The 27357-nt window shown below is 39.9% G+C and overlaps 1 protein-coding gene across 1 annotated transcript; it reads left to right on the top strand.

Annotated features, from left to right (window-relative positions):
* Positions 1-12475: 12475 nt before the first annotated feature.
* Positions 12476-26054, top strand: LOC308701592 (uncharacterized protein; the record flags this gene model as incomplete). Its single annotated transcript, XM_081383945.1, has 5 exons — positions 12476-12972; positions 21569-22198; positions 22412-23830; positions 24093-25698; positions 25985-26054. The coding sequence occupies exons 1-5, from the start codon at positions 12957-12959 to the stop codon at positions 26052-26054; spliced, it is 3741 nt and encodes a 1246-aa protein (XP_081240071.1). The 5' UTR covers positions 12476-12956.
* Between the last annotated feature and the right edge of the window lie 1303 nt (positions 26055-27357).

The raw sequence follows: 27357 nt of genomic DNA, 5'->3' as shown, positions 1-27357 counted from the left end.
GTGTTCTCTTGATAATCCGTACCAGACCAGTAATCTGTACTAGTCACCACAGTGTTCTCTTGATAATCTGTACCAGAGCAGTAATCTGTACTAGTTACCAGTGTTCTCTTGATCATCCGTACCAGACCAGTAATCTGTACTAGTCACCACAGTGTTCTCTTGGTAATCCGAACCAGAACAGTAATCTGTACTAGTCACCACAGTGTTCTCTTGATAATCCGTACCAGACCAGTTACCTGTACTAGTTACCAGTGTTCTCTTGATAATCCGTACCAGACCAGTAATCTGTACTAGTTACCAGTGTTCTCTTGATAATCCGTACCAGACCAGTAATCTGTACTAGTCACCACAGTGTTCTCTTGATAATCCGTACCAGACCAGTAATCTGTACTAGTCACCACAGTGTTCTCTTGATAATCTGTACCAGAGCAGTAATCTGTACTAGTTACCAGTGTTCTCTTGATAATCCGTACCAGACCAATAATCTGTACTAGTTACCAGTGTTCTCTTGATAATCCGTACCAGACCAGTAATCTGTACTAGTTACCAGTGTTCTCTTGATAATCCGTACCAGACCAGTAATCTGTACTTGTCTCCACAGTGTTCTCTTGATAATCCGAACCAGAACAGTAATCTGTACTTGTCACCACAGAGTTCTCTTGATAATCCGTACCAGACCAGTAACCTGTACTAGTTACCAGTGTTCTCTTGATAATCCGTACCAGACCAGTAATCTGTACTAGTTACCAGTGTTCTCTTGATAATCCGTACCAGACCAGTAATCTGTACTTGTCACCACAGTGTTCTCTTGATAATCCGTACCAGACCAGTAATCTGTACTAGTCACCACAGTGTTCTCTTGATAATCCGTACCAGACCAGTAATCTGTACTAGTCACCACAGTGTTCTCTTGATAATCTGTACCAGACCAGTAATCTGTACTAGTTACCAGTGTTCTCTTGATAATCCGTACTAGACCAATAATCTGTACTAGTTACCAGTGTTCTCTTGATAATCCGTACCAGATCAGTAATCTGTACTAGTCACCACAGTGTTCTCTTGATAATCCGTACCAGACCAGTAATCTGTACTAGTTACCAGTGTTCTCTTGATAATACGTACCAGACCAGTAATCTGTACTAGTTACCAGTGTTCTCTTGATAATCCGTGCCAGACCAGTAATCTGTACTAGTTTCCACAGTGTTCTCTTGATAATCTGTACCAGACCAGTAATCTGTACTAGTTACCACAGAGTTCTCTTGATAATCCATCCCAGACCAGTAATCTGTACTAGTTACCAGTGTTCTCTTGATAATCCGTACCAGACCAGTAATCTGTACTAGTTACCACAGTGTTCTCTTGATAATCCGTGCCAGACCAGTAATCTGTACTAGTCACCACAGTGTTCTCTTGATAATCCGTGCCAGACCAGTAATCTGTACTAGTCACCACAGTGTTCTCTTGATAATCCGTGCCAGACCAGTAATCTGTACTAGTCACCACAGTGTTCTCTTGATAATCCGTGCCAGACCAGTAATCTGTACTAGTCACCACAGTGTTCTCTTGATAATCCGTGCCAGACCAGTAATCTGTACTAGTCACCACAGTGTTCTCTTGATAATCCGTGCCAGACCAGTAATCTGTACTAGTCACCACAGTGTTCTCTTGATAATCTGTACCAGACCAGTAATCTGTACTAGTTTCCACAGTGTTCTCTTGATAATCTGTACCAGACCAGTAATCTGTACTAGTTTCCACAGTGTTCTCTTGACTGTCATGAGTCAATCCCTCTCAAACTCCACCACAGAAAGGTGAGAACTTGCTCACAAATTTGGTCATCAGGACCATCAGGGTTTCCCCCATGACTACTGTACATTACCCTTCACAAAAACACCGGTTATCAATCAGTACCATTTGAGTTCAGTTTAGAATCAAAAGGAAGAATACAGTAGTTTAGAATTAAATGGAGAATGCAGATATAAAATACAGTGTAATCAGTCGGATGCACAGTGGTACAGTGCTCATTCATTTAAAAGCACAGCTAAACAGAAGTGTTTTGAGTCTGGATTTGACTGTGACTACTGCAGGAGCACATCTGATCTCTTCTGTAAGCTGGTTTCAGCATAATAGCTAAAAGCATACTCGCCATGCTTAGAGTGAACCCTTGGTATTTCTAGCTGATATGATCCTAATGATCTGAGTGATCTGTTGGGTTTATATTAGTGGTGGGCCGTTATCGGCGTTAACGTGCTGCGTTAACGTGAGACTCTTATCGGGCGATAAAAAAAATATCGCTGTTAATCTATTCTCAAAGTTGGGTTGGGAGCTGGGTCTATACTACGCAAGCTATGATGACTTTCACCTTGATATTTTAGCGCGGATTCGGTTCGGTGTTCGGTACACATTTTCAAACCGAACGGTTTGTTGGACCATTTTTCCTGCCGACCAAAATTTCGTTATTTCAAATGTAGGCGGGTCTCGCGTGGCAAGCGCGCTCATAATGTAAGAGACGCTGGCGCGACCACAACATTGTCCGAAATCAAATGGCAAACGTAATGTAAGCGGAACTAAACTGAGCTACTCGTTATTGTGTGGTTGACGGACCGTTGTTTATCAGTTTGGACCAAAGCAGCGCGAGCGATCTTGATCATGCGACACTGTTACACAGCGGTAATAAGAGATCCAGTAAATAAATCATTTGAATTCGCCACAGAAGTAATAACATTGCTGCGAGATCTAGTGAGAAACATTCACATTTCTCTGTTATTAACGGATCAAACAGCGCGTGGAAACCAGGAAGAAACATTCTGCCACGAATGAACTATCCAGTGTCCACAGATCTGCAACATTTACCATGGATTTACTGTAGTAACACTAACTGCAACCATGGAAGTTTGGCAGGAATAGTAGCCTAGGCTATAATGCTTTCAAGTAACATTACGTTGGTTTTATTTTGACATTATGAATAAAATTGCTGCCCTCAAATGTTAATCTGAACTAAAAATAGACCTTTGTTTATAACTACTACAATATTAGGCTACTACAATATTAGGCTACATTTCATTTTTTCCAAGGAGCTGTTTTGTTTTAGCCTATGCTCATAAGAAGAGTCTATTATAGCTCCATCATTGCTCAAAGTAAAAAAAATAAATAAAAAAATCATACTTTATTATGTTAGTTTTAATAAAAAATAAATAAAATAAAAAATCTCTGGCATTTCTTCACAAGTTCTTTTAAATGTCACTTTGTATTTAAGAAACACGTGCCCTTTAGTCATTATTTGGGTAGCACACATATTCTGAATGTCTTGGGCAGAATTCAAATGAGCCATTTTAATCTAGATTAATCTAGATTAATTCCAAGATTACAGTGAGATTAATCTAGATTAAAAAAATTAATCTATGCCCACCACTAGTTTATATTCAGTGAGCATATCTGCAATATATTGAGGTCCTAGGCCATTGAATGATTTATATACCAGTAATAATACTTTAAAATCAATCCTACATTTAACTGGGAGCCAGTGTAAAGACCTGAGGACTGGTGTGATATGTTCATATTTTCTGGTTCTGCTCAGCGTTCTGTATGAGCTGCAACTGTCTTATGGTCTTTTTGGGAAGGCCGGTGAGGAGTCCGTTACAATAATCCACCCTGCTGGTGATGAAAGCATGAACAAGTTTCTCTAAGTCTTGTCTGGAAACAAAGCATTTAATTCTTGCAATATTTTTCAGATGATAGTATGCTGATTTATTTATTGCTTTGACATGACTACTGAAACTAAGGTCTGACTCTAGTGTCACACCAAGATTCCTGACTTGATGTTTAGTTGTGTGACCCCTAGAGTGAAGGTATGCGTTCACCTTGAGAACTTCATCTTTGTTTCCAAACGCAATGACTTCAGTTTTGACTTTGTTTAACTGAAGAAAGTTTTGACACATCCAACTGTTGACTTCATCAATGCATTGGCACAGGGAGTCAATGGGGCTGTAATCGTTAGGCGATAGGGCTAAGTAGATCTGTGTGTCGTCTGCATAGCTGTGGTAAGAGATTAGGTTCTTTCTCATTATTTGGCTCATTGGGAGCATGTACAGGTTGAACAGGAGTGGCGCAAGAATTGAGCCTTGAGGGACTCCGCATGTCATGGATGTCCACTCAGACTTATGGTCTCCTACACTCACATAATAACCTCTCCCATCTAAGTATGACCTGAACCATTTTAGGACTATCCCAGAAAGCCCCACCCAGTTTTCCAGCCTGTCAAGAAGTATGTTGTGATCGACAGTGTCAAATGCAGCACTGAGGTCGAGTAGTACCAGCACTGATAATTTGCCTGAATCAGTATTTAAGCGAATATCGTTTATTATCTTTATGAGCGCTGTCTCTGTGCTGTGGTGCGGTCGGAAAACCAGACTGAAAATTGTCAAAGTATCCATTCGAGCATAAGAATTTGTTCAGCTGATTGAAGACAACTTTTTCAATGATCTTGCCTATGAAAGGAAGATTTGAGAACGGTCTATAGTTGCTTAATATGGTCTTTTCCAGATTGCTCTTTTTCAGGAGGGGCTTGACAACTGCAGTTTTGGAAAACTCCCATAGAGAAGTGAGGCATTTACCACTTCTAGAAGATCTGCTTCTAAACTGTTTAACACACTTTTGAAAAATGATGTGGGAAGTGTGTCAAGAGCGCAGGTTGATGTTTTAAGGTGCTGTACGGTTTCTTCCAAAATTTTGCCATCAATTTCTTTGAAATCAGCATAGTAACTACTTTCTCAGGTGGTCTGATCTGTCTGACCCCAGTGCAACTCAAGGATGTGCTGATCACCTTTCTGATATTATTGATTTTCTCAGAGAAGAAAGAAGCAAACTCACTACACTTGTTCACTGAGAGCATTTTACTGGGAATCTGACTTGGGGGGTTTGTCAGTCTCTCTACAGTAGCAAAAAGAGTGTGTGTGTTGTTTAAATTGCTGTTTGTAATATTTGAGAAGAAAGTCTGTCTAGCTTTGCCTAGTTCCATATTGAAAGCATGCAGGCTGTCTTTGTAGATGTTATAATGGACTACAAGTTTAGTCTTCCGCCACATGCGCTCTGCTTTTATGCATTGTCTTTTCATATTTTGCACTGCTGTTGAGTTTCTCCAAGGTGCTTTTTGTCTGCCACTCTTCTTCCTGACTTAAACAGGAGCAATATCATCAATTACACTTTTAACTTTTGAGTTAAAAGAATCAAGGAGAAAATCAACAGAGTCTGCAGATATGCTTAGTGTTAAGGATATAGCCTTCATAAATAGTACACTTCATAAATAGTGTTCTCATTTAAGCATCTCTTCTTGACAGACACAGATCTAGCTTCAGTGGCAGGAGAGATCAATATATCAAAGAAAATACAGAAATGATCAAGGCAAGGCAAGGCAAGGCAAGTTATTTATATAGCACATTTCATACACAATGGCAATTCAAAGTGCTTTACATAGAAAGAATTAAAATAATAAAAAGAAATAAGAATAATTAAAACAGTTTAGAAAAATAAAAAATAGAATACAGTACAGTACAGATAGTCGGACGAGCATTGGCACAGTGCTCATTCATTAAATGCATAGCTAAACAGATGTGTTTTGAGTCTGGATTTGAAAGTGACTACAGTAGGAGCACGTCTGATCTCCTCTGGAAGCTGGTTCCAGTTGCGGCTGGCATAATAGCTAAAAGCGGACTCGCCATGCTTTGAGTGAACCCTTGGTGTTTCTAGCTGATATGATCCTAATGATCTGAGTGATCTGTTGGGTTTATATTCAGTGAGCATATCTGCAATGTATTGAGGTCCTAGGCCATTGAATGATTTATATACCAGTAATAATACTTTAAAATCAATCCTAAATTTAACTGGGAGCCAGTGTAAAGACCTGAGGACTGGTGTGATATGTTCATATTTTCTGGTTCTGCTCAGAATCCTGGCGGCAGCGTTCTGTATGAGCTGCAACTGTCTTATGGTCTTTTTGGGAAGGCCAGTGAGGAGTCCATTACAATAATCCACCCTGCTGGTGATGAAAGCATGCACGAGTTTCTCTAAGTCTTGTCTGGAAACAAAGCATCTAATTCTTGCAATATTTTTTAGATGATAGTATGCTGATTTAGTTATTGCTTTGACATGACTACTGAAACTAAGGTCTGACTCTAGTGTCACACCAAGATTCCTGACTTGATTTTTAGTTGTTTGACCCCTAGAGTGAAGGTATGTTTTCACCTTGAGAACGTCATCTTTGTTTCCAAACGCAATGACTTCAGTTTTGTCTTTGTTTAACTGAAGAAAGTTTTGACACATCCAACTGTTGACTTCATCAATGCATTGGCACAGGGAGCCAATGGGGCTGTAATCGTTAGGCGATAGGGCTAAGTAGATCTGTGTGTCGTCTGCATAGCTGTGGTAAGAGATTTGGTTCTTTCTCATTATTTGGCTCATTGGGAGCATATACAGGTTGAACAGGAGTGGCGCAAGAATTGAGCCTTGAGGGACTCCGCATGTCATGGATGTCCACTCAGACTTATGGTCTCCTATACTCACATAATAACCTCTCCCATCTAAGTATGACCTGAACCATTTTAGGACTATCCCAGAAAGCCCCACCCAGTTTTCCAGCCTGTCAAGAAGTATGTTATGATCGACAGTGTCAATCATAACACTGTCAGACAGTGATCAGACAGTGCTACATCCTTAATAACAATCAGTGAAATGTTTAGACCCTTACTGATAAGTAAATCTAGAGTGTGTCCACGATTGTGTGTGGGTCCATGTACATGCTGAGTCAGATCAAAAGTTTTTAAAACAGTTTTGATTTCGTTTGCCATATTGTTTTCTGCAATATCTGTGAATGTTAAAATCCCCAGCAATGGCAAAACAGTCAAACTCTGAGGTAATTGTTGATAACAGTTCTGTAAAGTCCTCAGCAAAGGCTGGAGAGTATTTTGGAGGCCTGTAAATAATAAGTAAAATGCGTGGAGCACCTTTTAACACAATACCCAGATATTCGAAAGAAGGGTAATTCCCAAATGATCTTTGCTTACATTGATAGATATCTTTAAAAAGAGCAGCTAGACCCCCACCTCTCTGAACAGCTCTGCAGACACTCATAAAAGTAAAGTAAGGAGGGGATGTTTCATTGAGGACTGTTGCACTGTCTTCTAGCCAGGTTTCATTTTGAAGCATAAAATCCAGGTTGTTTGTGGTTATTAAGTCGTTGACTAGAAGTGATTTATTTTTAAGTGAGCGAATGTTTAAAAGTGCTAACTTAACAGTCTTACTTTTCCCCACAGCAATATTAGTTTGACGTGTAATAGGCACCAGATTAGTTGTGTTTGCTGTACGGCTATTGAAGGCCTTAGACTTTCTATCATGTAATAGAACAGCAATAGAGAAAGATACAGGCACACCGGGTTCCCGCTTGTTCTGTAAACATTTGAGAAAGTTACTGTTATCATAACGGGGACCCGATACATATCACTGAGAGCTGGTATCAGTTGTTTTTGGTTCACCTCGAGCTGATGGAGGAGGGTGTGGGCCCTGGCGTTGTGGCAGAGGCCGAAGAGCTCTCACAGGAAGGAGGAGGGCGAGCTGGGCCCGCAGGCTTTGGTGGTAATGGTGCCTGTCGTTTTTTGGTTGGTATCTGGGGGCTTGCAGCAAAAGAGTGGGATAGTTTGGTTCCAGCATACACCAGTTCTTCCATTTTCTGTGAGAAGCACAGAAGTGGCGATGCTGGAGAGAGGGAAAAAGTGTCTGGTGAGAGGGGCTGTTCCTCTGGTGTTATCGGAGGCTGTGATATGCTGTCCTGGCTTCCCTGGCTGTTTTCCAGGAAGTCGTCCTTGGGTGCTGAATCTTCGAGCAGTTCTGATATGTCTGTCTGTGGTGAGCTCTGTGGGCAGGGCTCAGCTGAGATTGAGTCCGTGAGCAGAGGTTGTTGTGGCGGAGTGGTGTTATCATTGTCCTTGTGTGATATGTCAACTGCATGTCCATTTTGCTGCTGAAGTGAAGTCCCGTGGTCATTCATTCTGTGTCCAGGTGTGTGTGTGCTGTTCAGATTGAGTGGATTGGCACACACTGCAGAAGGATGATTGAGGGAGAAGTAGATATTGTCCTTTAGCACTCTTGAACTAAGTTTGTTTGGGTGATGGCCATCCCGATGAAACAGTTGTCTCTGACTCCAGAAAAGATTGAAATTGTCAATGTAGTTCAATCCTTTTATATTGCAGGTTTTTTGCAGCCACGTATTAAGCCCAAGCAACCGTAAAAACCTGTTTGTTCCTCTTGCTGGGAGAGGTCCACTGATGAATGTTTGAACTTTCAGTCTTTTAAGTGTTTCAAAAAGTTCATTGAAATCTTCTTAAGGAGTTCTGACTGCTCTTTATGAATATCATTCTTCCCCACATGAATGATGAGTCGATTTGCAGTCTTATGTTTCATCAGAATGTTCTGAAGTTCCCTGTTTACATTAGAAGTTGTTGCTTGTGGAAGGCAGCACGTAGTTGTATCCCTGCTGCTAATGTTTCTGATTATCGAGTCCCCCACTATCAGAGTCCTGGGCTCGGCTGCGCTCTGAGCTGAGTGCCGCTGTCTGCTCGACCTTGAGCGCCAGTTAGCATCAGTGTTAGCTACTGGCCCATTCAGTCTGTGTTCAAACACATTCATCACATTTGGGGATTCCTCATTTACATTCATTAGTACTTCAAATCTGTTCTCAAGATGTATAGGCGGTGGTAGTAGACCAGTGTTTGCAATCCTTGTCAGAGCTGTATCTGGGGTAGAGGATGCTACTGCGGCAATATGAGATGCTCGTGACAATCTGATGTCTCGAGTGCCTTTGGGTCTAGCTCCCTGTTTGTGCCATCGATTAGTAAGTCGATCGGCTTGTTTCTCTACCTGTCGAGGAGCACTAGTTTCATGGGACTCACCCGGTATGCTGAGGGTGTCCATGACGAAGCTCTGTTGTGTGCTCCGTCTGGTTTGGTGGTCCCGTAAGTAACTTTGTTTCAAGAACTGCAATCCTTTGTAAAAGTCTGTGGCAGTTAGTGCAGCAAGTAGATTCTTGAGGCATTTTCTCTCTTATCCTTGAGGCAGTTGTGTTTTCCTTTCCTGGAATGTAAGCTGGTCGGGTAAAAGAATTCTGCGTTTTTGTTGTAATCCAAACTTTGTCGTATGAGCACTGTGCTGATTTGCTGAAGTTAAAATTAGGTGATAAAAGGAAATAAAATATAAAAAAAAATAGGAGATAAAATGTAAAAGCGATAGAGCAAAGTGCGGAGCAGTAAGCAAGAGCGTCCGAACAGTAGCTGAGCAGGAAGTCAAAATGGCTTGTTCGTTCTGCTCTCACGGAACAGATTATAATATGCATATGTTCCGTCAGATGAAATCCTGCAGGTGTCGGCGCTTTCTCCGTCCATGCAATAAATCCTTGAATGAGCGCGGATTTCTAGCGCATTTACTTGAACTTCATAGGTAATATATCTATGGTTTAACCCATTTGAGAAGCGGCCAAAATCAGAATTTAAAATGGACTGAATAAGCTCTCTACGAACTTGACGAGCGATGCCGCGCTGACGGACCATAGACTATAAAAAAAGAGTGACTGACATGTAACTTATGCACATAAATCACTGTCACACACACTCTCTCAGAGTAATAGTTACTGCATAATACATTTTCAACTAGCAGAATAGTACAGAATCACGATACACAGTCTCACCTGTAGCCATGTCTTTTAACTATTATAATATTTTGAAGGGCAAAAACAGGAACTTTTAATTGGCTTTACATCATCAACTGTCACTTTAGCGTGAGGCCCTGTGCAGTCGCAGACTTGGTACTTTCCATAAGGTACTTTCAGTAGCATATAGCATTTCCTCCCAAGCCTGAGCTAACGTTAACTCGATCACATCGAGCAGTGAGCGTGGTTTCAGATAGCCAGGCTCCTCAGCTCCACACACGCCCCGCCTCTTTGCCCATTTTCTGTTATCCGGGAGTGACGCGAGGTGACGCGAGGCCAAGATGGCGACGGCCGGCTCCGCCCACTTTAGGCTTCAAAAATGCTCTTCAGAAACCTACGGGTGATGTCACGGACACTACGTCCATATTTTTTTACAGTCTATGGTTCAAATCAAGCGTGCCGCACAAGCCCTGAAAAGTAAAGCCAAAACGCCTTAATCGCCCCCCGGTGGCTGGTCCTAGTATAGGTCATAAGCCCCGCCTCCCCGTGTTATTCAATGGGACGTGAGACCAACTAAACAATTAAATTACACTTCAAATATCTTTTTCCAAAGGTGGTTTCTTTCATTTGCCGTTTTCATCACGCTGATGTAAGTTCAAGTGTCTTGTTTCAAAAATAAGTTGGTTTTTAGTTAGTTACGTGATGCGGTGGTGTAACGTCATGATTGACAGCTGTGATTGACAGGCTCTCCGAGCGAAGTAGTCACTGAGGCACCAACGGAAATTTTTTTCGGGATCTTCGGAGGACTGAGGAGATTGTATTTACTTTATTTTAATAAGCCTCTTGTCATACTGCAATCAATTTTTAAAAAAGTGTGCAGAATGCACTCTCCCTGTGAGGGTGAGTGCGGAGCGTTGATTACGGCTTTACTTCCTGTTCACGACTGCGCAGGTCTGGCCCCGAGATCGCTACTGCGCAGACTCAAGTTCCAAGATGTCAGCGCCATATTGGGACACTGTCAGCTTCAGTTCTCATCAATGGAAGAGAGCGAAGGGGCGTCATCCATCTTTTTTTACAGTCTATGGTTCAAACAGCCACAAAAGACAGTCTACTCTCCGTCTACTGATCTAATGCTAAACATAATGGGAAGAGCAATAGCTAGATGGGATTTAAACTTTATCAGCTGGAGACCCAAGTTTGGTTTGAAGAGGAAAAACGTAACACAATGGTCTCTCACCATTCCTGATTTCTAACACACACTCAGAGCGTTCGGCTGGTCTTGTATGGGATGAATTTAGTCTCAAAATGATTAACACATGCATGCACAATTATCCATGAACTTTTTTACTATCCACAACCAAATGCCTTTCAACTTGCGTGTGCAAATTTCAGAATTAAATGAATGCGCAGCAATTTGTACAAATAGAGACTGATTTGTGAATACAAATGTTTTCTTTTGTATTAGAGTATCATTATTTGCGCATGCAACAAAGAAGTAGGGATGCGCCGATCCGATATTCAGTATCGGTATCGGCTCCGATACTGCCATTTTGGCCGGATCGGGTATCGATCAGACGAAGCCGATCCAAATCCGATATTGTGCGTATTACTATTCTGTCATTGTTAAGCCCCACAAAAGGCACAAATGTATTATAAAGCACTATAAAGTTTTCGTGCACTATATTATAAGTGTTCAGAAGCCATTTAATAGTCTAATATGAGGTAGAAATGAATATTTAAGTTGTTAAATTCAAGTTCACGTAAACTCTTTCCTCCGCTGCAGCTGTCAATCATTCTCCAGCATTCAAACAGCGCGTTCAGTTATGTCAGTCTACGCGATGAAACTCTCAACAAGATGATTCAATGTTAATATTATTGTACTTGATCTGTAGATAAAGTTCTATGGTTTCGCATAAAATGACTTTATCTTGCTGGTCTGTATTGCTGTACCTTAATCATGTTACTTTCTAGCGGGGGTCTGTTGGATCTCAATGGAGTAGAGCGCTATGACTGTTCTTCACGCGCACAGTAACTGAAATTTAAAACTGTTAAAAGAAAAGGCTGAATAAACTATTGCAAAGATAGATACTGTATAATACACTACGCATCAATATGAATTTCCTCAGTGCTTTGAACTGTGTTTAATGTGGACTCGACGCGCTGCGCGCTGTAACTCGTGTTGCTTCGAGCGCATCATTCTGCACACGGGTTGTGCATAAGCGCTTTGTGCCGCACTGTATTGGAGCCTTTCGTATTATAATACTTTTGCGCAATGAAAGATTATTAATAGACTTTCTTGTTCTGCCCTATCTTTCATATGTTGCTGCTTCAGCTGCGCTATAAAAAAAAAATTCTTAATTTTATAGTAGGCTAGCCTACATTTTTAAAATCTTTTTGATCTTGTTTTTCATGAATGTATTTTACAACAATACAAATTGCAATGTCTAAAGTTTTACCTGATTTATTACTACACTTGCGATTTTTCTAGAATAAATTTTACTGATGAATTATCCACTAATCTAGTTTATAATAGCATGTTTGTCAAAGATTATGATCATAGATTTTTTTATTTGTTTTTCTTTATAACTAATGTAGCCCGGTGAGCCTAAAGAAACTAAATTTGAAAGTAATGTTTATTTTACATTATAATGTGTATATTTTATTTAGTCTGCGCCTTTACAGTGTTTTCATCTGTATGTATATAGTTATATAATTATATATAATATTATTTAATGTTTAATATCTGATTTAAGTACTGACGTATGACGCAATTGATGAGAGGAAGGGCGTGGCTGAATGATAGGGAGAGAGGAAGAAAAAACGAGACGAGTCGGACGAGGAAAGCTAAATATTAGGATTTTCACACGATAATCCTGTATATACAGACCTAATCAGTCATTAATATTGTTGCTTTGCTGATAAGAACTTTATTTAGCAATTATTTGTGATATTCATCCTGGATTTCACTCCGTACGCTCGTGAGGTGATTCGCGCGAGCAACGAGCCCATCGCATTTGGGAGGCAAACCAGATAGCGCTCCGGGTGACTGGAAAAGCCCGGAGTTCCTCTGGCAACGAGGGAGAAGTCGTCACAACAGATAGCACTCTGGGTGACCGGAAAAGCCCGGAGTTCCTCTGTTGCATCGCGGGAGAGTGGGACAGCCGCTCACGCGCGCTGTCATCGACATTGTCATATCGCGGGACACATCGCGTTCGGGAAACCATCAGGCCTGCAACGTAGAGTGTGTGTGGTAATGAGAGCGTGAATGTGGGCCCACTTAAGTGAGTTTTGATTTGAATTGCTGAGTAGTTCATTGAATACCTATTTGAAGACTGTGTTATTGAGTTTAACAGTTAGACATGTGAGGGTGTTTAACACTTGTGAGATAAGTGTTTGGTTTATTTTCTGAAATTGTAAATCCTTTAAACTTATTTAATTTGATATTTAATTTTATTCCAAAAGATTGTTTTGAATTTTCCTATTTTAATTTATTACATTTCACATTCAAATACATAAAAAAGACTCGTAAGACAAGCTTTTGATTCAATAGTCTTTATTGCTGCTGAAGGTGATGGAATAACGTTACATGTGATTATTACACAAATACTTAACCAGGCCCCAGCTGTAATATAGTGGGTATCATTACTGGGGTTACACTAAGTTGTCTAGTCTGTATTAAGTAGATTGTGTTTACCACAAAATAGTGATTATCAGTTCAACACAGAGTTACAGAAATTCTACTTGATTTAAAAAAAAACTCCACTGGTATCGGATCGGTATTGGTATCGGTCGATACTCAGAATTTTTGGTATCGGATCGGATCGGTTCTGAAAAAACTGGTATCGGAGCATCCCTACAAAGAAGATGTGCATTTGTGGATCCGGTGACACGCCTGCATTCATTGACTCGTTTCTGAGTCGATCCTATTTGATTCATCTGGATTTTGACACTTTCATTCTTCCAGTTTAGCCACGATCTACACACACACACACACACACACACACACACACACACACACAGAGTGCGAATTACCCCACCATAATTGGGGGGTACTGCTACTTCACTTCTTCGATGGCCATCATGGTCCATTACCAATCAATCCCCACCATGATCGCCACACATACAAGGTCTAAACATGCGACAAACTGATAATCAGTAGGCTACAGAATATCTCATTGTTATTATATATCCAAAAGAGAACTGTTTTGATCAACTCCCAAAGTTAGAAGTTAAGTGCACTGAAATACCATTCTAATTACTGGTAAAAGTAATACCTTTACAAGAAGCCTTTTGCCTATTTCAGGATTTTTCCTGGCTCAAAATGAGGCGGAGGTGGTAAAATCATAATAATGTATCTTAATAATAAGGTAAATTTGTATTTTTCGTAGATCATCATATAGCCTAATGTGTTTCCCACATTTTTTTTTTGGTGGAGCTTGGTATCTCTAGGGGGGTCGGGGGGCATGCCACCCCCCGGAAGAAAATTTTGTACATTTTAAAGATAAATTCATTAATCTGGTGCACTTTGAGTCACCCGAATCCACTATTAAACATAAATAATCCACACGCAAACCACCTATATTCTTTGATTTAGATATCTGCATCTGATCATCACATTACAATTATTCAGATTCTTAGTGTTAAGCATGATAATATGGAAACATATCACACTGAAGTTGGCTAATTTAAAATGAACATTTATTTAAAATAAAAGTTCTTCTTTTGGAAAAAATAGATTTCCTTAATAGCCTTAACAGAGGCTTTACTCCCTTCAAACTTAAATTGTCAATGTTTCATTACCGTACTACGGAGCCCGGGAAGTCACCTCTGGGAAAAAAACAAAACAATCCATGGCGACGGTTTTGCAATCCGTCCTCTCAGTTTATAAACCGTACTCACGAATTCTCAAACTGTTCCCTCGGTTAAACAAATCGTGCTCACGGGTTAATAAACTGTACCCACGAGTTTCTAATCCGCGCTCTCAGATTTGTAAACCGTGCCTTCAGTTTTTGCAATCTGTACCCACAAATTCAGAAACCGTGCCCACGCTTTCGCAATCCGTTCCCACGGGTTTGTAAACTGTACTCACGGATTTGTTGTGGCTCGCCCTCATTTTAGAAGAACACCAGGAGACCGTTGTTAACAATCATATTTTATATTGTTTTATTAAATATGAAGTGGAACACATCAAATTGCGTCTGCATGTTTAAAGTGATTCGCAATTGTAGCGGGTATGGGTAGAATAGAGGCTACTATTTAATATGAATGACGTGCATCAAAATCTTTTGTTTATTTGTGATAATCTTAGCACTTCATTATTATTGTCTAACCTGTATTATGACTGATATTTGACGAATTGCTTTGTTCCTTTTTTGTAAGTTTTGGACAAAAGCGTCTTCTAAATATGTAGCCTAAAATGTAGGCATAATTAATAATAATAATAATAATAATAATTATTATTATTATTATTATTTGAGTTTATAACTATAAATGAGTTAACTTAGTAATACAGTAATATGTTTTTCATAAAATAATTTATCAATGCTTTATTTGTATAGGCTATAAACTAACCTTTTACAGTTTTGGATAAAATAGGCCTACATTTTTTGCATAATTTTTGCTTAAAAATAAAGCATTCACAAATTATTTCATGATAAATGTCTGTCTTATGTGAACTTATTTATAGTTATAAACTCAAATAATAATAGGCTAATAATAATAATTATTATTATCATTATTACATTTTAGGCTACATATTTAGAAGACGCTTTTGTCCAAAACTTACAAAAAAAGGAACAAAGCCGTTTGACAAATTTCAGTCATAATACAGGTTAGACAATAATAATAAAGTGCTAATTGTCACGATGTGGTTTTGTGTCCTGTCATGTTTAGTGGTTCCCTGTCTGTTTATTAGTCATCCCAGGTGTTTTCCATTAACCACGCCCCCTTGTTATCCTGTCTAGCTCGTTTACCCCTGTATTTAAGCCCTGTGTTTCAGCCCTGTCTTTGTGAGTTCTTGTTTGACTGTTATTGTATGTTGGCTGTTTTGTTCCTGTGTTCTGTCTCCCAAGTCTGAGTTTTGTCTAGTTTTGGATTTATTTATTAAAGTTTGCTGCACATGGATCCTACTTTCTCCTATCATTCAACCCCAACGTAACAGAAGAACTCACCACTTAATGGATCCAGCAGCAGTTTTGGGGAGTCTCCAGCCAAGATGGCGGCCACGTCTGATTCTGGTTCCCAGGATGGCCGCCACCATGTTGTCTGAGAGTCTCCAGCCAGGAAGGCGGCCACGCCTGATTCTGGTTCCAAGGATGGCCGCCGCCACACTTCCTGAGCCTCTGTCTGTTCCTGAGACCGCATCTGTTCCTGAGTCTGAGTCTGAGCCTGTTCCTGAACCTGAGCTTCTTCACGTCACGTCTGCCGATCCAGAGCCTGTTCACGTCACGTCTCCCGATCCAGAGACTGTTCACGTCACGTCTCCCGATCCAGAGACTGTTCACGTCGCTTCTGCTGATCCAGAGACTGTTCACGTCGCTTCTGCTGATCCAGAGACGGTTCACGTCGCTTCTGCTGATCCAGAGACGGTTCAAATCGCTTCTGCTGATCCAGAGACGGTTCACGTCGCTTCTGCTGATCCAGAGACGGTTCACGTCGCTTCTGCTGATCCAGAGACGGTTCACGTCGCTTCTGCTGATCCAGAGACGGTTCTAGTCGCTTCTGCTGATCCAGAGACGGTTCACGTCGCTTCTGCTGATCTAGAGACTGTTCACGTCACTTCTGCCGATCCAGAGCTTCACGCCAGTCCAGCCGAGCCTGCACTTCACGCCAGCTCAGAGCCCTCTTCGCCGCTGGTCCTGCCCAGCTCAGAGCCCTCTTTGCCGCTGGTCCTGTCCAGTCCTGACCTGCCCCCGTCGCAGACCTCGTCCAGCCCTGACCTGCCTACACCGCCTGTCTCATCCAGCCCTGACACGCCTTCGCCACCGGACTCCTCCTACCCGGCGCCTAAGTCCGTTAACCTCCCCAAGAAAATTTTGGGGGGGGGGCAATAAGCCTTCACCGCCGTGGCCACCCGAAGGGTCCTCTCCGCCGTGGCCACCCGAAGGGTCCTCTCCGCCGTGGCCACCCGAAGGGTGCTCACCGCCATGGCCTCCCGAAGGGTCGTCTCCACCCTGGCCGCCTGAAGGGCCACCTGCACTGCCTGGTCCGCCCTGGCCGCCTGCACTGCCTGCTCCACCCTGGTCGCCTGCTACGCCCTGGCCGCCTGCACTGCCTGCTACGCCCTGGCCGCCTGCACTGCCTGCTCCACCCTGGTCTCCCGTCTTGCCACAGTCTCTAGGTCCTCTTCAATTCCACGGACCTGGCCCTCCATCCCTCCCCCGTTCCACCTCTGCTCCACCACCCTCCTTGACCTTTATTTATTTTGTGTGGAGCGTCTGGAATCCGCTCCTTAAAGGGGGGGCTCTGTCATGATTCCTGTCTTGTGTTCCCCTTTTCTTGTGTGGACTTTTGTTATTTCCTATCATGTGCCATGTTTTGTAGTCCTTTGTAGTTTTTCTTGTTTATTAGTCTCCCAGGTGTTTCTGATTAACCACACCCCCTTGTTATCTTGTTTAGCTTGTTTGCCTGTGTATTTAAACCTCTGTGCTTCAGTTGTTGGGTGTCGGTCGTTGTTTGCTGTAGCTGTTACGATGTTCCTGTCCTGAGTTCCGTGTTCCGTTGTTTGCCCTGGATTTCCGGTTTTGTTTCATTAAATTAAGTGCTTGCATATGGATTCTCTCTCCGCTTCATTCCTGCCACATCATTACACTAATATTATCACAAATAAACAAAATATTTTGATGCACGTCATTCATATACCCGCTACAATTGCGAATCACTTTAAACATGCAGACGCAAGACAATTTGATTCCACTTAATATTTAATAAAACAATATAAAATATGATTGTCTCCTGGTGTTCTTCTAAAATGAGGGCGAGCCACAACAAATCCGTGAGTACGGTTTACAAACCCGTGGGAATGGATTGCGAAAGCGTGGGCACGGTTTCTGAATTTGTGGGTACAGATTGCAAAAACTGAAGGCACGGTTTACAAATCTGAGAGCGCGGATTAGAAACTCGTGGGTACAGTTTATTAACCCGTGAGCACGATTTGTTTAACCGAGGGAACAGTTTGAGAATTCGTGAGTACGGTTTATAAACTGAGAGGACGGATTGCAAAACCGTCGCCATGGATTGTTTTTTTTTCCCCAGAGGTGACTTCCCGGGCTCCGTACTACACTGTTTGAAAACACTCAGAATAATTTTTTGTACCTTTTATAAAGGGCATTTTCCCCTAATTTTATTACAGTTTTTCTCGATTGCTTAAACACTGTAACCAGGCTTTTGAACAAAAATTTCAAAACCATAATGCCATTTATCAAAAAGCACACCCATTTCACTAAACTATAAACACTATTCCCTGTTTTGATAGGAGTCAAATTTGTTGAACTGTCACTGCAAAACTCTACACACAAATCCCTTCATTTCTCATTGCTTAGACCATGTTGTCATGTATAAAGCACTAGCATTCAATATTGTTCACTCAAGTCAGCACAGCTTCAGCTCAGTTACACACAATTACCCAGGTGGAAATACTAAGTGTCAAAATTTAACACACATCAGTCAGATCCTTCAATAGATAGATAAAAGGGCCCAAAGTTTTGGAACAATGGATCCAGAAAGACATGAAGGAAGAGATAACAAAAAATAAAATAAAATAAAATAAAAAATAATTTCTAACAAAAATAACAAAACAAAAATAAATTGGGTGCAATGAAGCTAATTATTTTTACTATTCTATTGAGGAATGAGACGAATGAAGAGCATTTCTCGCTCGTGTGGGCAAACACACACTGACAAACCAACTTTTGGGCATTTCTCAGCGAGTACATTTGTGGCTGAGTGGTTTTTAGATGACACGGGTTCAAATCCCGAACAAACATGGACTACTGTAATTTTTATATTATTAATGCATTTTATATTATTAATGCAGATAGATTTGTCTAGTTGTAAAACTCTGTTACACCATATCGTTTTCTGTTAAATATTTATAAAATAAAATTACCATGCATTTCCATTTTACACTAAGGAACAAATTTATCCAACAGAATGACTGAATTTACAACTGTATAATAATTCCAATCGTAATTTCAAAAGCAGTTCTGTTAAAAAAATATAGGCCTATATATTTTGGGGTTCCCTACAGAAAGAGTTTTTATAAACATGTTTTTAAGCAAGCGATTTGCCAGGGGGACGGGGGTTTCCTTCTGGTCTAAACATCCCTGTTAGAGGATGTTTAGAGGACCTTCGAGTTCTAAAGTCGGGTTTTATTCTGGCATGTTGAATTATGTTCGACAAACGCAGTGGCGCTTTCAGTTGGATTTATTTTTAATAAAACAGCTAAAAGAACTTAATAGGCTACTCCTTAATTTTTTGGTCATACAGATAGGAGTAGTTTCCTACATCGTTCAAAACTGTACACTTTTATTCATATTAGGCTAACGACAAAAGTTTGTCTTTCGTCTCTGTCTTTGGGAACTGCGCGTCACGCGTAAAACGCTTTATTCTCACATTGCATGCACCCTGGTTGTAAGGATCCAAAGATCCCTGTGGAATTTAATATTGAGTTGAACATTTTGTTCATGACAACAAATTAACAAGTGTTTGAAGATTGTATTTAGTTTTGCTTGGAAAAAGCTGGCCCAAACCGGAGTAGCGTTTTAATTCTTCAATTTACTTAATAAACTTTACTTTTACTACAAAATATTAATATTACTAAATGTAGCCTAAATTATTTAATTCCTTCATTATCAATACTTTAATATCCTAATGCTAATGTCTAGAATAGTGATTTAGGTATGAATTGCGACTTCTCTTAGTTTTAAGTCAGTCTCAAACTCAGATAGCCTGTGGGGGGTTTGGGGGGACAGTTCAGTGGCTTAATCGTGGGGGGGATGCAGGAGTGTTAATCGCCCCTCTCTCATATGGAGAGTGTTGGATAGCCAGCCTGATGAACAGGCAAAGGCAAAGTTAATTTCAGGATAAATCTCTCGATGTGTCCAAATGTAGATCTATAGCCTATTGTAGTTTTATTTATTGTATTTAAAGGTTTTTCACACAAAATTGCGAGAGAGAGGCAAAGAAAAATGCCTGTTCTTAATTTATGTTGCTTTCAAGTATTTTAATTTTGTACTGTTTTAATTGTTTAATTTAGCTGTAATTTCTTTGGCAATACAAATTTAAAATGTTGCAAGAATAAGATTCTGACTGTGTTTCTTATTTTGCATCGCAAAGGAAATAAACTCAACTCGAGGCAACTGTCCCGACACTTTATTTAAACCTTGAAATGTGCGATCGGGTTTTAAACTTAATTAATTTTAGTGTTCTATTACATTTTCATTGGTATTTATATTGAAAGCAATACTATTTAGTTACTCTTAGTCAACAAAATCTTTTTCTGATTTGTTCAGTATGGATCTGTTTTGAAAAAATTCTTTCTTGCTATGGCCAGGTATCACTTTCAGTCATCTCAATTTCGTGAATGATTCACAAAACAATAATTTAGCAGATTAAAGACGGCTGACAATCTTCCTTCATCAGTTTTGTCGTCTGTGCAGCGGCTCTAGCACATTTATGTTGTAATGTGCCATTGATAATTAAACAAAACGCTTGACTTTAATAAACAGTTAGCTAAGCATCAAGAAGGGTAAAACAAACGGTTGTTATCAATGGTTGTAAACAATGTTATCGTCTAAACGCCTATTAATAAAAATGACAGGAAAACACAAGTCAAATCAAACACAACAAAACTCCGAAAAGTGTTTCGAATCAATAAATGAACATTTCAAAAGTTTTTGTTTTTGACAAATATTAAACTAGAGACAAAATTATGAAGATGGTAGAGCTGAGGCTCGATCTCGGAGTTCCGCGTGGGTGAATGTTGTAGCGTTGACCACAGAGCTATCGTCTGAACGCTGTACACAGAATGAGCTTAATGTCTTATGATCATGCAAAGCCTCATTGATGTAGCCTAATATTTTTCTATTGCAATGTTTTATGTTGAAATGTTTTCATTATGTATTAAAGAAAATTATGCTAATCATAACAACCTACTGTAAGTCTATTTAATTCTTAATAAAGAATGCTAAAACACAAATGCCGACGACTAACATCAGTTAGCAAGTCCTGATCAATGTTTTAATTTCACGATCATTTAGTTTAATTTATTTCACTGTTATGTTTCAGTTAATAAATCTACTGACAAATTAAAATAACACGAAATATAAGACACATAGCCAATTGACATGCATAACCCTTCTAAAACTATAGAAAATTTGGACACACAATGTGCCAGAATGTTCAGGATATTTATATGATGTCGGCACGGCTGTATCGGGGCTTCTCCCGCTCACCTTGCTGAACTGCAACACACCAATACGTGAGGAACTGTGATGTCAGCAACAGATTTACATCCTAACAGTTGATTGGACATCTACTCCATTGTGAAATGCATGCAAAGCATATCCATTGGCAGTTTAAACACATTAGTGGAACTCTGTTTTTGGCATTGTTTTTTTCAACAATGCATATTATAGATGCGTCGTCAGATTTGAGATCAACCGCGGCGCAAATGCGTTTCGAACTGTGGATGAAGAACGGTACGGTTTGATATTTTTCCAGGAACCATTACACTCCTATTAGTAACAGCCCCTATGGCAAGAGTCACAGCTTGTAAACACTTCTTGTTGCCAGATTGCAGTTATTCTGACATGATGTGAATACAGCATTACTTTTAAGTTAAAACCAGATTGTTAAACTAGTTTATTCCTTTGACAGTTCCAGAGGGTGTGAAGCTGAATCTGGTTCTGTGTGGGAGTAACGGATTAAGATCCTTCATATCAAACCTGATCCTGAACCAGGGAGACAGAAGATCAGAGCTCAGCTCAGGGTGTGTGAGGAGAGACGTGGAGCTTCATGGACGTCTGGTGTCTCTGGTGGAGCTTCCAGCTCTGTTCAACACTCAGATCTCAGAGGAGGAAGTGATGCGTCAGACGCTCCACTGTGTGTCTCTCTGTGATCCTGGAGTTCATGTGTTCATCCTCATCATTCCTGATGCTCCACTGACTGATGAAAACAAAGCAGAAATTGAGAAGATCCAGAAGATATTCAGCTCAAGAATCAACAAACACACCATGATCCTCATATACCAGAATTCAGAAGACAGGACAGCAGGACTAAATGAAGAAACACAGTCTGTCATTGAGAGTTTTGGAGGACGACATCATGTCATTGGCCCCGACACACAAGTGTCCATGTTAATGGAGAAACTAGAGCCGATGGTGGAGGCAAATAGTGGAGTTTGTTTCTCCACAGAGACTTTGTTTGATGCACAGATGGAAAAACTGCAGACATTTGAAGAAATGAAGAGGAGAATCCATTCATTAGAGACGTGGTTTCAGTCACAAGGTAATGATCAGAAAATCTGCAGGGATTAATCATGGCTGCAAAGATTTACAAAGATTTGTGAGAAAAATTACATGCTGAGTTCAATAAAATAATATGATTGGCACATGATCCTTCAGTATAAATTATACACAATATTCTCTGATGACCTGGAGGATGAACAATCTTCACTTAAAATTCAATACTGTTTTTAACTTTTATTTGATCTATCTTTAGATTCCAGAGAAAGAGCAGATGAAGTGAGGATTGTGCTGCTGGGAAAAACTGGAGTTGGGAAGAGTTCAACTGGAAACACCATCTTAGGAAGAGAAGCATTTATATCAGACACATCTCATGAATCAATTACTAAAGATTGTCAGAAAGAGACTGCTGAAATCAACGGCCGACACGTTACTGTGATCGACACTCCAGGACTGTTTGATACTAAACTTACTAATGAGGAAATCCAGAGAGAAATCAAGAACTGCATCTCCATGATCCTGCCTGGACCACATGTGCTTCTCCTACTGATACCAGTGGGACGATTCACTCAAGAGGAGGAAAAATCAGTGAAGATCATCCAAGAGACATTCGGTGAGAAATCTTTAATGTACACCATGGTGCTCTTCACCAGAGGAGATGATCTGAAGAACAAAACCATTGAACAGTGGCTTGGAAAACCTGGATCTGTGATCAGAAACCTGATTGATGAGTGTAGAAACAGATTCCATGTGTTCAATAATAATCAGACTGGAGACCGAACACAGGTGTCTGATCTACTGCAGAAGATAGACAACATGGTGAAAGAAAACGGAGACAGTTACTACTCATGTAAGATGTTCAGAGAGATGGAAAGAGGAATACAAGAACAACAGATGAAGATTCAGACAGAAAGAGTCGAGCAACTGAACAGAGAGAAAGAAGAACTGATGAAGAAACACAAAGAAGAGAAAAAGAGGATGAAGATGATGATGGAGGAAGAAATACAGAATCATTACAAAGAGAGGAAGACAAGAGAAGAGGAGTTTAGAAAGAGAGAAGAACAGTATAAAAGAGATATTAAAGAAAGAGAGGACGAAGAGAGAAAGATGCGAGAGGAGCTGAAGAGAGAAAGAGAGGAATGGGAGAAACAGAAACAACAGGAAAGACAAAGAAGAGATGAAGAGGATGAGAGAAGGAGAAAGAAAGAAAAGGCGATGTGGGATGAATATAATCAAGAGAAAGAGAGAGTGAAGATGATGATGGAGGAAGAAAGACAGAATCATGATAAAGAAAGAAAGAGAAGAGAAGAGGAGGATGAGAGAAGGAGAAAAATAGACAAGGAAACATGGGATGAATATTATGAGAAACTTAAAAGAGAGAGAGAAAGAAGAGAGAGAGAGAAAGAAGATCTTCAATTCATACATGAAGAAGAGATGAAGAGAGTGAAGATGAAGATGGAGAAAGAAAGACAGAATCATGATAAAGAGAGAAAGAAAACAGAAGTGGAATATATAGAAAGAGAAGAACAGTATAGAAGAGATATTAAAGACATAGAGGATCAAGAGAGGAAGATGCGAGAGGAGATGAAGAGAGAACGAGAGGAATGGAACAAACAGAAACAACAGGAAAGACAAAGAAGAGAGGAAACACATAATACAGACACACAGCCTGAAGGTCAGAATTATAAATATGCCTGTGAAAATAAATCTGCATTGTTTATCCTTTTGATATTTTGTTGTTGCTTTTGATCAAATTTATTTATTAATAATTATAATAATATTTTTATAATTATATATAAAAGGGGGGAGGGAGGGGGGGGGGGGGGTTGAGAACCAGAAGGTTGAGAACCACTGGGATGGACTGTTGTAAATAGTTTGCTCAGGGTCCCAAATTGAATAAACTGTTATTAATCTCTAAACTCTATTGTCATTTTCAGATGATGAAGATTCACCATCAGATCCAGGATGTTTGAGAATCTTGCTGTTTGGGAGGACAGGAAATGGAAAGAGCGCCACAGGAAATACTATCCTCGGAAACAATGAGTTTCACAGTGAAGCCAGGAAACGTTTGGTGACCACTACTTGTCAGAAGGGAGTTGGTAAAGTTGATGGTAAATCAGTAGCTGTTGTTGATACTCCAGGACTCCTTGACACCTCACTAAAATATCCAGAAGTGGTTAAAGAAATGATGAAGTGTATTTCACTGTCCGCACCTGGACCTCATGTGTTCATCATTGTGTTGAGTTTGGGAAGAATCACTCAAGAGGAGAGAGACACTTTAGACATGATAAAGATGATCTTTGGCTCCAAAGCAGCAGAGTTCAGCATTGTTCTCTTCACTAAAGGAGATGCTCTGAAAGAACAGACAATAGAAGAATATGTAGAGACAAGTGGAAATGATGAACTCAAGAAACTGATCGGAGAATGTGGAAACAGATTCCTGGCTTTTAACAACACAGAAACACAAGATCTGACGCAAGTTACTGAGCTGATAAACATGATAGAAGAGGTGAAGAAATCTAATGAGGGCGGATACTTCACTAATGAGATGTTTGACGAGGCAGCGATCTCCATTGAAAAGAGAGGAGAAATGCTAGAAGAGAATAAAAAAGAAAATCAGGATCAAGTTGAAGAATTAGAAGCCAAATATGTCAAATGTGAGATGGAAGTCAAAAACATGAGAAAGAGACAGGAAGAGAAGAAACTAAAGATAGATGAGGAGAGAGAGAGGCTGGAGAACAAGTTCAGAGGACTAGAGGAAACACTGAGGAGAGAGTTTGAGGAGAAAGAAAAATCAGACCAGAAGAAACAAGAGATGGAGGATCGGAAACGATCAGAAGAGGAAAAACAGCGAAGAGCTGAATATGATCAACGAATAGATGAGATGGAGAGAGAGAATGAAAATCAGAGATTACAGTGTGAAAACCAGCGAAAAGAAAGAGAAGAGGAAGATAGGAAGAGAGAAGAAGAATATAAACAAGCTCAAGAAAAGATGAAAACTGAGCAGGAACACATCATGGCAGAGTTAAGAAGAAAACAGGAGGAGGAGATAAAAAAGAGAGATTTAGAGGAACAAATGAAGAAGGAACAAGAAGAGAAAGAGAGAGAAGAATGGAAGAGAAAAATAAAAGAGGCTGAAGATGATGAAGAGATTCAAGAGGATATGAAACGACAGCAGAGAGAATGGGAGGAAGAGAAGAAAAGACAGATGAGAGAACGAGAGGAAGAGGAAAGGAGGAGAAAAGAGAAACATGAGGAACAACTGAGAGAAAAACAGGAAGAATTGCAGAATATTAGAGCGAGATTTGAAGCCGAGAGAAAAGAAGAAGAACAGATGATAGAGAAGGAGAAACAGAAACTGAGAAGAAAAAGAGAAGAAAAAGGCAAAGAATATGAAGAAGAGAGAAATGAAACGGAAAGAGATTATGAGCAGCTGGAGCGAGAGAGAAAAGAGGAGTGGAAGAGGAGAAAACAAGAAGACAAAGAGAGAAGAGAGGAGAAGAGAAAGAGATGGGGGAAAATGATGGAAGATCTGAAACGAGAGCAAGAAGAAGAGATCAAGAGAAGAGAAAGAGAGGAGAGAGAAATAATAGAAACAAAAGAAAAAGAGTGTGATGAAATGAAACAGGAAATAGAGAAGATGAAGAAGAAACATCAAGATGAAGCCAGAAAACAAGAAGAAGAATTGAGGCTTAAACAACTATATGATGCGGAAAATAAATGGTCATGTATTGTCTTGTGAAACAGTTTTAAAGATTATTGAAGAGCCAGATAATCTATGTGTGAAGGGGTTTTCTGTATTTCTCTTTCTCTCTATCCACTCAATCAGGGCTCTTCAGATCCGCTCCTGTCCTCCAGAGTTTAGTCGTAATCCTGCACTTACACCTGACGCTCGTTAACTGATCCTGAAGACCGTGATGAAGGTGTTTGATTAGAGTTGAAGTTCTACAGGAGTAGATTTGAATAGAGTTGAACTATAGCTCAGGTCTAACCCAACAGTTTTCATAACTAACACTTTTTATTTCACTTAATGCACAACAATTTGTTGATTTTAATTGCAAATCTAGTAATCTGTACTATTTGTGTTCTATGCCTTTGTGACTCAGAAAACCCTAGTTAAGATACATTAAGCTGAACTTTCAATGAGTTACTGCAGACTTCAGACTCTAGGAGTAAATGTTGAAACACTATGGGTTTATATTACCATGGGTTAGATTTTTTAGTGATTCATGTTCTGTTATTTTTGGTTTTAAAAAGGTTTATGTTTGCATTTTAGAGAGGTTACCAGTTTAAAGTGTAGAGTAGTGTGGAGTATAATAGATTAGAGTAGTGTAGGTAGAGTACTGTAGAGTGTAGTATAGTTGACTAGAGTGTAGTATAGTTGAGTAGAGTATAGTAGTGTAGTGTAGTGTGGAGTATGTAAGGGATCATGTAGAGCGAGGCGGTTGTTATAGCGAATAACAACCCCGACAGGCTGATCAGGACCCAGACGCAAAGTGGGTCTTGAATCAGCCTGAAGAGGTTGTATTCGCGTCTCGCTCTACATTATCCCGCTTATTACATGGCTACCTACCAAATAAATCAATAATTTGACACAAAATATTGATCTAAAAAGAAGTTTATTGATTTAAAAACGATTGTATTGCTTCCGCTAAAGAAAATAGTCCGTTCCGTCACTACGGTTAGAATCCGGCGTCCATAGCAACGCTCTGTTTATCATGGCAACGGTGTGTTATACTTAGCAGCGTCTGATATAAAGAAATAACACACCGCATTCTACATTAGAATTCAACCAAGCCATATAATAAAATAGAGTAATGTTGAGTATAGTATAGTAGAGTAGTATAGAATAGTGTAGAGTAGAGTAGTGGTTAGGTCGAGGAACTTTAAACTATATGCTGTTTTATTTAAAAAGCAGTAACTGCACTTGATGCAGTGGTAGTTTCTCTGTTAGCTATATGTTAGTTAGCACATGAATGTGTGCTATTGCTAGCTTGAAGCACTTTATTTACTTGAGTAACATCTACTTGGTCTTTTCAAGCAATCGGTTTGCATGGCTATATCATGTAAATCAGATCGCTGTTGCAGGAAATGTTACATTAGTCAACAACTTAAATGGCGTAATGTTTTTATTTGCGCGAGTGATGCGAAAACAAGAAACATCCTTTATCACATCCAGAGCGAGTAACGCGATACGAGTAT

Source organism: Scardinius erythrophthalmus (assembly GCF_964197995.2).
Source record: "Scardinius erythrophthalmus genome assembly, chromosome: 14".
Taxonomy (NCBI): Eukaryota; Metazoa; Chordata; class Actinopteri; order Cypriniformes; family Leuciscidae; genus Scardinius; species Scardinius erythrophthalmus.
The sequence above is the reverse complement of the archived record's forward strand: the minus strand, read 5'-3'. Positions and strand labels throughout refer to the sequence as shown.